The 14,911-nt window shown below is 40.1% G+C and overlaps 1 protein-coding gene across 10 annotated transcripts in view; it reads right to left on the reverse strand.

The window, feature by feature from the left end:
- Nucleotides 1–14,911, reverse strand: part of PLEK (pleckstrin) — a 49,716-nt gene that overhangs the window by 24,709 nt on the left and 10,096 nt on the right. For 3 of the 10 annotated variants that reach the window (XM_032443694.1, XM_015856497.2, XM_015856498.2), the window contains 5 exons: nt 8,537–8,692; nt 8,110–8,222; nt 6,850–6,951; nt 6,042–6,145; nt 2,525–2,579 (listed from right to left, as the gene is read on the reverse strand). In XM_032443694.1, coding sequence (XP_032299585.1) covers nt 2,525–2,579; nt 6,042–6,121 — 135 coding nt within the window. In that variant the 5' untranslated portion in view covers nt 6,122–6,145; nt 6,850–6,951; nt 8,110–8,222; nt 8,537–8,692. Of the gene's footprint in view, nt 1–2,524; nt 2,580–3,675; nt 3,760–4,282; nt 4,407–6,041; nt 6,149–6,849; nt 6,952–8,109; nt 8,223–8,536; nt 8,693–14,911 lie in introns of those variants that run through there. The other 7 variants (XM_032443698.1, XM_032443696.1, XM_032443695.1 and 4 more) reach the window with 5 other exon arrangements.

Raw genomic sequence — 14,911 nt, forward strand, 5'->3', positions numbered from 1 at the left:
CGGGCTTTGGATATTTCCTACCATCCTACTGTATCTGAAGAAAACCAATACTGACATACTAACATACACACACTAGTGAGGTTTAACTGGCTTCAGTTTCAGAAAACTCATTTGTCCCATTCTTCCTATAGGAGATGTGTACAATGGGGCTATGAGTTCTGTAGTGCAAGGTGTTTACATGTCAGAGTTTGGTTTCTACTTTAAGAGCACTTGCCTGATGTGCTAAGTGAAGTTCTGAACCATGTGCTAATTTTGAACAGTTCTATTTTCCAGGACCTCTACATACATCTTTGATTAACTAAGACCATGGCACTGCTTTAAATACTAACCTTTCCCTGAGGTTTGAAACGTGTTCTGTGGCTCTCAAAACTCAAAATATTGCCCTAATAGCTGTGCCAACCCTGAAGCACAACAAAGCAGCAGGCACCTCACAGCATTCATATTTTCCCTTACTTCTACAGAGCTCACAAAGGATTACTGGAAAGTCCTCTTGGAGCAGCTAACCCCCAGTCTTTGGCGAGGGAGATGGATACTCCTGCTCACAGGCCTTCCCTACTGCACGCTTGGCAGATTTTGCCAGCATTCCTTGGACTGTTTCCTTTCCTCTCTCTTCCTGAGGCCAGCATCAAGGCTTCAAACCCCAGTGAGATCTGGCTTTTGGCCTCAGGAAGACAAAGCTGCCTAAACCCAGTGGGAGCCAAGCCAATCCTCTCCGCATTTTTCTGTTTTCTCTGTTTCTATCTCAGATTATTTGTTATTTATCACTTCTCTTATTAACTGACAGATGATTTCTGTACGCTCCGGAAGGATAATCCCATGAGTGACCTTGTACATTACATACAACATTCTCTGCCTCTTCACACAGAAGAAATTCACAGGGACTAATCAGAACGTATTCTAGCTGTAAGAAAACAACCAGCCAGCAGAAAAATAAAGTTAAAATAGACTACAGAGAGCACTGCTGATGTTCAGTGGTTGGAAAGGCAGATGCTGCAGGATTTCTGTGTTGGAGAAAGTGAAGAAGTGTAAATTTTGCAAGTTCTCCTGCTGCAATCATTAGCATTCATCATACTTGAACTGCAATTAGTTGCACCACAAATGTGAGTAAATAGATACAAACAGATCCCCAATCAGTGACGTGGCTTAAAAGTAACAATGTCTTTTCCATCCATATTGGTGCCAAAATATCTTAAATGCTGGATAAACAAACCATAACATTGCGTCTGTATTTTGACAAATAAGCTTCAGTTGACAAAGGCTTCAGATATTATCAGTACGGACTTAGTTCTCCACTCCACCAGAGAACAGGCATTACTACTGTATCCCAAACTGAAAGGAAGAGCCTCATGCCCCCATTCAGTAAACTCCACAAGTTTTGAACAATCCTGAGAGAAGTAATAAACTATCAGATGATGATAAAAAAGACGACACAAATAAGAATCCTGTGACTGTGTTAGAGGTAAGATGGACCTTCTGCCATTTCTCAGCATGGTAACTGCAGGGGCAGGTGCTAACCTGCTGGAAATGACTGTGACCATGTCTAGAGCAATATCTATGTTAAGCTGTGACATGTGCTTTAGAGGCCAGATGTTCTCAGTAGCTGGAAATGAATCATTATGAGTTTAATGTGATACCCAGAGAGTTTTTTCTGCTGGAAAAGTGGAAGGAACATGCATTAATCAGAGAATCATAGTACTGTTTGAGGTGGAAGGAACCTTTAAAGGTCATCTGGTCCAACTCCCCAGCAATGGACAGAAACATTTACAGCCAGATCAAGTGCTCAGAGCCTGGTCCAGCCTGATCTTGAACACCTCCATGGACGGAGCTTTCACCACCTCTCTGGGCAACCTCTTCCACTGCCTAGACACTTTTATTGTAATACATAAATAAATATTCTTCCTTATATCCCATCTAAATCTCCCCTCTTCTAGTTTGAAACCATTTCCCTTTGCCCTATCACAGCAGACCCCACTAAATTGTCTGTCCCCTTCCTTGTTACAGCCCCCGTTCAGATACAGAAAGCCTGCTCTGGGGTCTCCTCAGAGCCTTCTCTTTTCCAGGCTGCACAGCCTCAGCTCTCAGCCTGTCTGCAAAGGGGCATGTTCCATCCCTGGGATCATTTCTGTGGCCCTCCTCTGAGACAGGTCCATGTCTCTCCTGTACCAAGCACTCCACATCTGGATGCAGTGCTCCTCATGAGGTCTCAGAGTAGAATGACAGGATCCCCTCCCTCATCCTGCTGGCTGTGCTCAGGACACAGTTGACTCTCTGGGTTGTGAGGGCACATTGCTGGCTTATTTCCAGCTGTTATCCACAAGTACCATCAAGCCCTTTCTGACAGGACTGTGCTCTATCCTTACATCCCCCAGCTTGCAATGGTAGTGGGGTTTGCTGCAACCCAGATGCAAGAACTTGCACTTGGCTTTGTTGAATGTCATGAGGTCCCCTCCTGGGCCCGCTGCTCAGCCTGTCTAGGTCTCTCTGTATGGCATTCTGTGTCAGGAGTGTCAACACCACCACTCACCTTGGTGTTATCCACAAATTTAGCGAGGGTGCATTTGATCCCACTGTTGATGTCACTGATAAAGACATTAAAGAGCATCAGTCCCAGTACAGAACCCTGAGGCACATCACTCATCACTAATCTCCATTTGTATGTTAATCTACCGATGACAAGTCTCCGTTGTAATAATATCACAATATATACTATTTTGGCTATGATTACAGTCTCCTGCCAACCAGTTAAGCTACATTACTGCCAAATCCCACAGCCTTATTGCAGAGAACAAGCCTTGGCTAATTCTACATCCAGTTAACTGGTTTTCTTTTCCCACCCTACTCTTTCTTATCACCTGTATGATTTTTACTTCTGGTTTCAGAGACATTTATCTGCCTAAATCCTAAATTCTTACCAAATAGTCAAGCTGAGAAAATAAATGCAAAGAGTAACACTGTGAGATAATAAAACTGCAGTCATCCCAGTTCTGCATGGAAACTGTGACTGAGCTGCAAAGATTTAACAGTATTCAAACAAAGACGTGGTCTCAGGAGTCTTTCAGCTCAGTTGCAGATGGAAGCCTGTTGGAGAGGCCTGCACCATTTTGCCAATCAGAACAATGCAGCAATAATGTAAGTATGCAGATCTTATTTTCAAAGGCACGATGCTTATAGTGAACTTCGCTACTCTTGAAACAGAGGTTAAAAAGAGCAAGAAAAGATTCCAAATTCACTTTAGGTACAGAGCTCCACTGTAATAACTGTAGTCAACACAAGGAATAAATTTGCCCAAACAGGCAAAGATGTGGATTAATACTGCTCCAGCTTAAAACAGAACTGTAAAAATTCAGACTTAGCCATCTTAATACAAGTGAAATATAACACACTGAGGAAACCCCTTCCAAGGGGTTTGTTTTAAATACTATGAGAAGACTTCCTCTTCCTTCCACTTGCCCTATTCTTTATTTTTCTCTAGGGGTCCAGAGAAATTTTGTGCTTGCTTTTTAGTACAAAATAATTTACCTAATGAACTAGCAGAGCTGAAAAACTTCCTGCAGGTTTGTCTTTATTTTTATTTTATTTTTTATTATTATTAAAATAGCTAACAATTCTCATTTGTTTAAAAAATATATTCGTAGAAATTTGGATGGAATCAAGCATCCCTTTCTACAGACTTACCACAGAAATGGAAAGGTATGGAAAAATAACTTCAAGAATTTTCAATTAGCTCTGTACTTCTCCACTACTTCTGACCTTGCAGAGCTGAAAAGGCACTCAGACATAAATAAGCAATCAAAGAAGGAACACAGGAGCATGCTCAAAGATGGAAGTACGATCAGAACAGTACAGCAAAGGGAGATTATTAGCCCCCTCACCAGTCCTCTTGTAGACCTTAGCCCTGTAAGATCACAGCTAAGACAGTAAATACACATTCATTTTATGCACTCCATTCTACAAATCCATGAGTGCCTATACCTTATCTTAGGCATCAGCTTCTGTCCAGATGTCCAAAAGGAAAACAGCAGAAGGGCAAAAACTTGGAGAGAATCGCAAGAACATTGAGATGTTGCTTTGAGAAGACCCACAAATAGTGAAAGAAACACTAACTATAAAACTTCATATTAAAATATAACAATATAAGGGAACCAGAAGAAAATTCTTTTGGTGGTCATGTTCTCAGTCACCTCTAATACTCCTTCCAGATTGCTGCTAACATCAGATCTACAGAATTTCCCACATTTTTTATAGGTAAATAAATATAAGCTCCGACTTGTCACTCTCTTACCATCACTTTGATGTCAAACTCCTCACATCTCATCAAAAAACATTTTCTAGGCAGTCAGTAGTTAGTAATAAATAGTCATAGGTTGCTCATCTCTCTCTCTCTCACATCCCCTTTCATCTTTCTCCTGTAACGGTAGAAGAGAAAAAGGGAAGACAGAGAGCAGGCTTCCTATTATCTCACCATTTGCTGTTCTATTACTTCTGTTTACCTTCAATCTCATAAGGTCCCCAATCATTCAATAGTTTTTAATGTATTTATCTGGGGGATGTGGGATAGGCAACAGAACCTGGATACATCCCATGCAATGGGGCACACCAAGAGTGTAACCAACATCCTGTGGAGCAGCACCACTCAGAAGTGCCATGTGAAGGTGGTACAGCTTGCACAGAATGCTGTGCTTTGATATTGTGCTACTTCCAAACGGCACCAGTGAGGTACCCAGGAAGTATTGTTACAGCCAGAAGAACATGGCTAAAGAAGTCAGGGAACACTTTTAGTTCCCAGCTTGTACCTCTGGGCCTTTTTTTTTCCGGGATGAAACCAAATGCAACTCCCAGAAAAATCTGATCATGCAGCAGATCCCTTCTCCAACAGCTGCATTCTATTCTTCCCCAAAGAGCAAACTTCAGTGAACAGTACAAGCGGGTAAGAAAATTGAGGGACTTCCAATATTCTCACAGAGAAGACTGGGTAGAACACAGTGTTAATTTATATTGCACCACAGTCAGGCTAACCTCTTAGCAAGTCTCACCCACCTTCATTCTAATAGGAAGACCAAAATCTAGACATTAATCAGGCTGCCATCACAGTTTTCTTACCTGCTGTGTCAATACTGAGTTCAGGAACAGACTGTAATGAGAATAACTTCATACTGAATAAGAGCCATGAATTCTCCCTAGTTAGCACTCCTTGCTTTTAAATTTCCCATTCCAAATAGAAGACAAACCTAAACTATTTTGCAATCCACCTTCTGACAAATACTTCATATAACCTATACTTGGCCAGGAAAAAAAAAAAAATTAAATAAAAATGAAGAGATTGGAGTTCTAAAATCCAAAATGGTTAGCCCTGCAGACAGCATTGCACAGCAGGCAGTGAGTCTCTGAAGTTGCAAATATGAGGAGAATTCTTTCCATCGTTATTAGATTCCTGTACAAGGCTGAGGTTAAAGCTTCTTCTTAATGAAACTGACAGTGAGAACTCCTGTAACCCACCCAGGGCCCTGACCATTTTGTTCTTGTCACAGGAATCATCAATACTGCAGAAGCAGGACTTCTCATGGCGAGTGACGTTAACTAAAGCAAGACCAAGGATCAAAGAAGCACCTTTTTACACTGCTTTTTCTACAGAAAGTGTTTTCTCTGACAAGACAGCGTGAGGTAGCCCAAGACAATTCAGAGACTAATTTCACCATCACTTCTTTCAGCTGCTTGTTCTAACGATCGTGTTCATTTTGTTTTTCAACTTTTTTCCATATCTGCAAGCTCTAAAACTTGAATGCATGGACAATCAGAGCAAATACTTAAGTAGTCACCTGATTTTCTCTTTTACAGTACATCCAGCAAAAACAGTTCTCACTTGCAGAGAAAAATGACAAGAACTTGCATACTGATATGTAGGTCACACACACAAACACATGCAAAGAAGTGTTTTAATGTGCTGAACATTAGCCCTGATTTTGCAGACTATTACAAATAAAGGAAGGAAAAAAACTAACACAAACAAGTCAACAATAAGTCAGCCATCAAATCCAGGATACCTTTTCTCCTTCAGGTGCTCTATGAGGTACCACGTCAACACCTCCTGTTTCACAAGATTTAGGTTTGTTTTACTGAACATTTTATTTGATCCCAGAGACCTTGTCTGAGGAGAAAAATGAGAATCAGTTTTAGCCCATCTTCATTTTTACCTGCTAAGCTTTTAAATATAATCCATAGACATGAAAAATTAAATGAGGTAATGAAAGCTGTGAAAAAATAAGCTGTCTCTGTCGTATCTCAGACCAGTTATGCATTACCTGCTGTGTAGCTTCTTTGATGTAGAGCTCCTGGAAGACAGGCACAGCTTTACTACAATCTACATCAAGTAGTCAAAACCAGGGCTTAAATAATTAATATAAAAACATCAGAACATTTATCCATAATATTAATTCATTCACAATCTATACATTTTCAAACAAGAGCTCATTTAATGTAAGTGATTACAAATTATTAGTCATTACAGCCAAGAATAAACTCCCAGCTCTGGTTAAGTTTTCTTCATTGCATTTTAAAATCATTATTTCAATTCTCACAGGTCCAGTAAAAGAAAATTAACTGCTTAGCATTCAGGGATTTGAAGCAGTGTTCTTCCAGTTCATAGTGGCTTCACAAAAATAAGAGCCATACTTAGAACACACAAAAATCTGAGCTTACTTTTGATCTCAGTAGGATAGCTGAATGAATCACAGCACTTATGGAATCTAATTTCCTGTCCATCACATGTGGATTCTCTGGTGTTTTACTGTTATGGTTCACCTCACATTGCAGCCCTTCTGTCATTATGGGCACTAATTTCAACCACTGTACCTGTTCAGATATGTAGCTTCAATACATTCAAAGCAACTCAGGACAGGACCTCAGGGTCTCCTTCCAACATCATGAAAAACATTTAGTGTCGAGAGGTAGAGGCTGCAGACAAGAAGAAAATCAGGACAAAATATGCTCTGACATGTTTCAGTTTCTTAAGAATCCAGACCAGAGCTGCCAAAGAATAAAAGCAACCATCAAAAATACTCCCAGCAATGGTGCTACTGAGAAGAAGCACCAACCACGAAGGAACTTCAAAAATACAGAAGTTATATGTAAAGTGTAAACCACCTTAAAAAGACTCCCCAACCCATTTGTGATGGCATAGGTCACTTCTCCCACATGCACAGCACACCCTGTAACCTTACAGAGTGCAGTCCAAGTAATTACAGGCAGAAAGAACATCTTTTCAAGTGCTGCTGAGTTTCTTTTGATTCAAATTGATAGCTGTGCAGATCCAGCAGTAGATCACAGTCAAGAGATCCAGTGAGCTGGCGCAGCTCCACACCTCACTATCAGGGTGCTTCTCCCAGCAATCCTCATTATCCTGTTCATCAGCCTCCAGTATGTGCAGCCTCCTGAGAAGCTCCTGCTTCCCCACAAGTTCAGGCTCATGCGTTTCTTGACCAGCATAACCATAAGAACCGCCCAACCAACTGCTGTTCACAGCTCTCAAAGGAAAATGCTACTTGCTTACTAGAGTAACTATCCCTCACTTGAAAGAGAACTCCAAACTATCTCAAAATGAGCAGAATCTACATAGACACAGGTCTCATTTTACCACTGTGCATTGCTAAAACCTCAGATCCTATGCTTCCCTAAGTTCAGCTACATTCACAGAGCTATGTTCCGCAAGCTAGAATCCAGATAGCTCTGAACAAGCTCTTACATTAGCATTTTGCCAGTTAATAGGACCCAACAGCAAATATCAGTGCAGCTTTTTTTGCAGCAGCAGGTCAGTACACTCTCAGTATAGTGCTGTCTCAGCCCTATACCTAGCAATGAATCTGAGCTGATAAATGTAAACCTCCACTGTAACTCTAAATTATGCGTCTCTCTTCACCCGCATTAAGTACTTCATTCTCAGGGGAACAGTATTAGCATTTATGGAAGTAAATGCCCCCTGGTTTTGCTAATGAGATACAGCCTTCTGCCTTCAGATCACAAGCATGAATCCTACTCAGCCCAGAAGTAAATTTCTAAAAGAAATTTAGTATCAAGATGAATTCTCCTCCATCACAAATCCATCTTTATACTTACTGTGCAGCTGTACTTGATAAATCAGATAGCTTTGAGCCAAGGAATCCAAACCAAAGAAAGATCCCCAAAATCACTTGATATTCTTGAAATACATATACTTTGGGATACACACTCTAGAAAGGGAAAAAAAATAAAAAGAACAGAAAAACCCTGAAGTTTAATACAAGTTTTATGAAGTATAATTTACAGGAATTTCCATAATATTGAGGGATTTGTACATATGTAAAATATTCATTTGTATTCACAATCATTATGTAGAATTTAGTATAATAATCAACCGCTTTAGCTCCCTTCATGGCCACATCATTTAAACTGTTTGGTCTGCCATACATGTAGCAAACAAATAGGTGTTGATACACAGCTTTAGAAAGTAGTGCATACAAAACTTGAATGAGTTGCCTGGGGGGATAAAAATCCAAGAACTTACAGTGCGAGGCCCCAGCATTGCAGCTCATCACTGCAGCGGTTCTTCTCATCCACACGAGGGAGCTTTCTCTCACAAGGATGACAAGCTCTTTGGCAGTTCTCGTTTTGGAAACGTGTAGGAGCTCCAAACAGTTCTGTAGGGCCCCACGCCTGACAGCTTCCACATAAGATTAGCAAAGCAGATTCAGAAAATGTGGGGAAAAAAAAAACCAAAAACCACGAAAATCAAAGATCATGCATTTATAAGCTCAACCCTTTCTCAGCCCCCTGTATTCTGTCACATTTTTACTGCTCCCCATCTTCCTCCTCCACAATACAGAAATTAGAGAGCACACAGAGTAGTTAAATCTCAGAATTTCAAGTCCAGCAGCACCATTTATGTCCACACACATCTGACTCACATAAACTTGACTCACACAACTAAAGCGATCAGCTGAACAGACCTTAAGGGGAACAATAAATCACAGCAGTTCAAAGAACAGAACATCTTCAGATTAAATCTGGCCTAACAACTGAAAGAAATAACTGAATTCACACTTGAAAATATAATTCTAAGGAAAGAAACCAACCCAATTTTCTCTCTGATGGCCACTTACTAATTAAGCTACAAACAAAGTTCAGCTTTTACTGGGGTTAGCCCAGACGGCGCTGCTCAAATCTGTCTCACGCTTGATTTGGAGCTCTGAGCAGCAGTTTCTCTCAAGGTAGCGCTGTGCTATCACCACCTTTCACCGTTGCTGTTTCCACTACTGTTTCCTTAGCAAAAACCACAAAGCTCTCAGGTGATAAGCCAGCAGGGAGCAATGCTGGAGCAGTGCTGCTCACATCACCCAGCAGCCAGGGACTTTCACATTCCCTGCTGTCTAAGTTACAGCACAATATACTGTATCCTCCTCCTCTTGGGTACAGCTTATTGCCATTGTCAATAGTGGCATCTGAATAACACATGCACACAAAGGGGACAATGAGCCCCTGAGGCCTGTTGTGGTAATAATTTCAAAATATCAGAGTAAACATATGAGATCAGTAATAAGCCCGGGCACCAGATTCCATGTTTCACAGTGCACTGCAAGTCTGTGCAATCAAAACACATTATAAACTGGAGACAGCCTAGTTGCTTGGTCCCTGCTTTGGTCCGAGCTGGGAGGAACAGCCCTGATGTGAACACCTAATTGCTATTTATACAGATCTATATAAACAAATACATACACACTGATCTAAACACAGATCAAAGCTGCAAAGCCAAATGTGGGGGTAAGGATCAGGTGAAATACACCTCCTGCTCCAAAGGCCTCACTATCTTGATTGATGACTCGGCACATGAAAAACAGCACCTGCTGCTCAGAACTCTCTCCTCCAAACAACTGGAAGTTAATGGCTTAAAAAACACTACAAGTTTTCACTGCCTTCAATACTTGCTATTACTTCAAAGCTTACTGTGCTATAAGGATGTGTGCTGTGCTTTGGCTTATATGTAATTAACACTAGCAAAGACAAATTCAGCTGCACAACACAGCCATCTAACCGGAAAGCCAGAAGCGATAGGTCAGAAAGGCCAGTTCTGGTTTGATAACTTACCGCTCAATCTTATTTAATCAAAGCTCTGTCTAACACCTTGGAAAAAAGTCATCCAAACAGTCTGCAGGCCATGTCAGATCACACTCTGTGCTCACCGTTATTTTTCAGAACAAAAAGCTTTTCCTGCTCATAGATGATAAACTTTGCAAAATTACCATGTTGTTCAGCAAATGTAAATAGCTAACAATATTAATAACCGTAACAAGTCAGACAGCACAGTTTGAGAAAAGACTGCAAGTCCCAATACGAGCTAAGGCAACTGAAGGGAGAGAGTTGTTTGTATAACACTTAATAAGTCCCAGAGGGAAAAGAGACAGCTACGTGAAGCTGTCCACATTTTTTCCCCCATCATAATTATGTGTTACTGGTGTTTCAGAAGAGTCCAATGTTCAGAGATCCTCCTGAAGGTTCAGTGTGCAGACTGACAAAGCTTGAACATAAGAAGCAAATTAAAAAAACATTCTTGGTGGTACATTTTGCAGCATAACCAAGATCTTGGAAGGATAATTCTCTTTACATCAACTAAAAATCTTTCCTGAGGAGCAGCATAAATGAGGTCCATTTTATTATAACTTAAAAAGCAAACCTGACATCAAGTATCTCGGCAGGACTTGCAGCTCAGAAAGGCAGCTCCAATGCTTACACTCATTCCATGATTATTCTTCTAGTTTTCCCCTTCTCCCCTCCAAATTCTAAAGAGAAATGATGGACCTTTTCAAGATATTCCTGAGAAGAACAATCTGTGTTCAACTGGAAACTGCAACTGAGTAACATAAAGCACTGGAGTAGATTTTACTTTAAGACAAAAGGCAAATGACAGAATATGAAGTGGGTAATTAGAACTCAGGACTGTTAAACACAAATTACTTGGGTTAACTCCAGTTCTAGCAGTAACCTTATAAAGTGACCCAAAATGTTCTGGTCAAAGCTGAAAACTTAAATATATGGCTTGAATTTCAAAGTTGATAAACTTACTTCTGGTTTAGTTGAGTTTAAAGAAAAAGGGACATTAGACAGTTTAAGAAGCAGAAAATTCTCAGGAAAGTCCAGAAAGGGAGCAGTGGTCTCCTGTTACTTAAAGTGTTCCCTAATCATAATGATGTCTGGAAAAATAACCAGTTATTTCTTCACATAAAGCTGAGCAGAACACATGCCAACTCAAGCTTGACCAAAACCTTTCTATTTTCTGAATAAAATAAACTGAATACTAACACACACAAAAAGAATTAACTAGAAGCACTGAACACAACTGGCTTGAATGAGTTACTGGAAAACCTTATAAAACATTTCTCAAACAAACTACATTGGCCAAAAGAGTTATTTCTCTGTAAGAAGTATTACATTATTAAGATTGTACTTGAAGTGATACCGTAGACTATTTATCTCTGTACTGTTCTTGTAAAATGAGCATGCCTCATAGAAGTGTGACTGATAACCATTAAGAATATGCTTTCCCTTACTAAGTATTGCTTTCTAATAAGATGAAGGGCTAAAACAATTGTCTCTCTAATGTTCTCCTAGCCCTCCAAACCTATTATACAGAACTACCACTTATTCCAAATTAACAAAAACAAATGATAGAGTATGATGCTCAGTAAGCGACGTGTCTATTTAACTCTGATCATTAACGAGTACCAGATCTTTTCTCCCAATATGGCTCCTCTCTGCAATACTCTCACATAGGAGGCATACCACAATTTTAATTAAAGAACAAAGATGTGACTGGAGAGCATAACTGCAGTCTGCAGAGGGTAAGACTGAACTCCTGCCTGGCAGTCCAAGTGCAGCATACAAACACAGCAAAATAGAAAACTTACCAGGACTTTTCTGCTTCCGTTTCTACACAAATCACAGCTCACTGGACTTACACTGCTGTTTGAGTATGAAACCTGAACTTGGGCAACTACATTGCTTCCCACCCCAGAGCAGTGAAGTAAATACACGGATTTGGAAGCTTATGTGTAGAACATGAAACACTCACATGGTGCTTGGATATCATTATAACATGAAGCTTTATGGAAGGCTTTCAATCTTTTAAATCTTTTATGATCCAGAACAGCTTTATTTAAGAGGTATTTGTTCCCCTGCTTCAGGAAAGAATGCACAGCACTCTGTACTCATTACCATTTCTAAATAACTTGGAACTATGAAGAATCAATGGAAACAGAAGTGTTCTTACTTTCCACATTTGGAACAATTAAATGTGAGCAGGACCTTGTAGAAGCACCTGCATTAAAGTAGAACACTCCTCTCCCCCCCCCCCCCAAGATACCTGGTATTTAAGAAGATTTATTTAGACTGCATACAGGAACCTTTACTGAGATTCAAAACATGTCATATCAAAACAGAGGAATCCAAATTTATTCCTGTTTGGTACTTTAGTCCCTCCCTAATGCATGAGGATCAAAATCATTAAAGTGCTTTTAATCATGTCTATACTAGGAAATAACACCTAAATGATGAGCAAAAGTAACCTACAGTGGAAGATGAACTCGGCCCAATTGTGAAGAATGGTTTCAGATCTTGTCAGGTTAAGTGAGATATGAAAGCACACAAACCATACCCAGTCAAGACAGAACTTTATCACATCTCCAGCTCTAATACTGTTCTGTGAGCTTTGCAACACATTCAGTAAGGCAGCAAAATCATCTCCACCAAATACCAGTTTTTTCAGCCTTTCAGGGACTGAAAATAGGAGAAAAAAACTAATATTTTGGAAAATATCTGTTTGTCAAACGCAGCTGAAATTGAATAACAAATCCAAATTTACTACAAGGGCATATACAAGATGACTGCATACACCTTCCTTATTAAAGCTAGCTATAAAATGCTACTCACAGTGGCAGTGGCAGTAATAGTCTTTCTCTGGCTGGGAAGTTTCTTTTGTACGTTTTAAAATGCAAATAGCTATAGTTAGAGCCATAAGGTAAGCTCTACTTCAGTTCACTGCTACCATACCTTAACCAGAATCTGGGAGGACCACATTCAGCCTTTGTATCCATTCCCTAGAGAAGTTACAGCGACTCAAGTGTCCCAGTAAAGCATTCTTCTCATCAGCAGTGCCAAAAGCTTAAAATGCAGAGACCTTCTAGGAGGTTACCAGATCACTCAATTCAGCTACAAGATGAAAACCTTGCACAGTTCTAACACCACATATGGAAAGCTGCAGAGTCTCATTTTCTTACATCTATGGTCTTTTTTAAACAGCGCTCTGAACATGCACAAAATGTTTTTATTAGAGCCGCAGTCAAGGACACATCAGCTATAATGAAGCAGTAAAATTTAACTGCTGCCAACAACATTCTGCTTTGGTCTACAGTCAGTTGAGTTTCTGCCCAATATCCACTAGCTATCAGGCTCCCACAGTATGACACTAAGCCGCTTTGTCAAATCTTTAAGTTTATTTTGCTTTTACTGCAATTCTTCACTATGCAGTTGCGCGGTAGTAAACATGACCTTAAGCTAGAGTGGAAGCTTGGCAACAACGCGCTTGCAGATGTAATCTACAACAGCCACAGGAGCTAACCAAGCCAAAAGCAGAGTTACAGCTCTTAAAAACTCAAGACTATAAATGGCTATACAAGACTATATTTCACATTGTGGCTTGCTGGTGTGATTAACAATAGTGCAGTGTTACACCTGCAAATCATTTATCTTTTTGTAGACTGCAGAAGAAACTTAAATGTTCTTATACCAGATCCTTTTCAAATCATCTAACAGTACATGAACAGCAATAAGTGGTACCACTTGCAACAGGCTTTTCTAAGCGCACACGCAGCTCCCTATAGCATCAGTACCTTGGATGGTGAAGTGAGCCAAGTGTGCTGGAAAATAAAATCGCATTGTGATTTCAAAGGCTCAAAATGAAGGACTTGTTAACATAGCAGATAAAAAAAAAAATAAAGCCATCATCAAGGCTTTTTAGGATAAATCTGTTCTAAAAAGCTTGGCCTGTAAAGTTTTGTTCAATAAAATGTAATTATGAGACCCATTCAACTGCAGTGTTTCATAAGGCAGAGTGAACAGCCAAGACATGAATACATCTGAGATATATTTACAAATAAGCTACAGAAATAACTAGCCACAAAGTTTGTTCCTGCAGCAAAGAAAGCTACAGTAAAAAGAAAATGCTTCCCTGAAAATGATTGTTTAGATAGAGATAAAAAGAAAATAAAGCTGAAAATCAAGTTGACTGTAACACAGTGAATCCACCTCCTGAAGTGAATGTCCAGTTAAAATCCCATAGCTGCTTCTCAGAGACAAACAGAAGACAGGTCTGCAACAGGAAACAGACATTGAACTTCTATCCTTTTAGCATTTTTCTTTCTCAAGGCAACATTTCACTACAGGCAGAATGTATGCTTGGCTTCATTGCTGAAGCCATAAAAACACTTTAAAATGAATATGGATTTGATCACCTCCTCACTCAATGACTGAGCACCCAAGCCAAAACCTGGTTTTCAATTATTCCAGCAACAACATCATAAAGCCCTGAACTCTACCAGCAGCCCTATAATCAGCTTAACTTGTCGCTGTCAGGGAAGGGCACTGTCTCTCCCCACATTTCTCATTCTTGTCCCTTCCCACTAGCACTCAGACCGTCACCAGGTCAGTCACATCAGAAGGCTGATCATCTGGCACACAATGACTTTTGAAGGGTTATTTTTCAGTCGGAGCAGCTCCCCAATCCCATCACACTCACAGCCACAGGAATACAAATACTAGCAGAAGGAAGAGGTCAGGAGCACACAGCAAGAATGAGCTGTGCCTCAACCAACTGAGGAACTGCACTTTCATA

This window comes from Coturnix japonica, chromosome 3 (genome assembly GCF_001577835.2).
Source record: "Coturnix japonica isolate 7356 chromosome 3, Coturnix japonica 2.1, whole genome shotgun sequence".
NCBI classification, from domain to species: domain Eukaryota; kingdom Metazoa; phylum Chordata; class Aves; order Galliformes; family Phasianidae; genus Coturnix; species Coturnix japonica.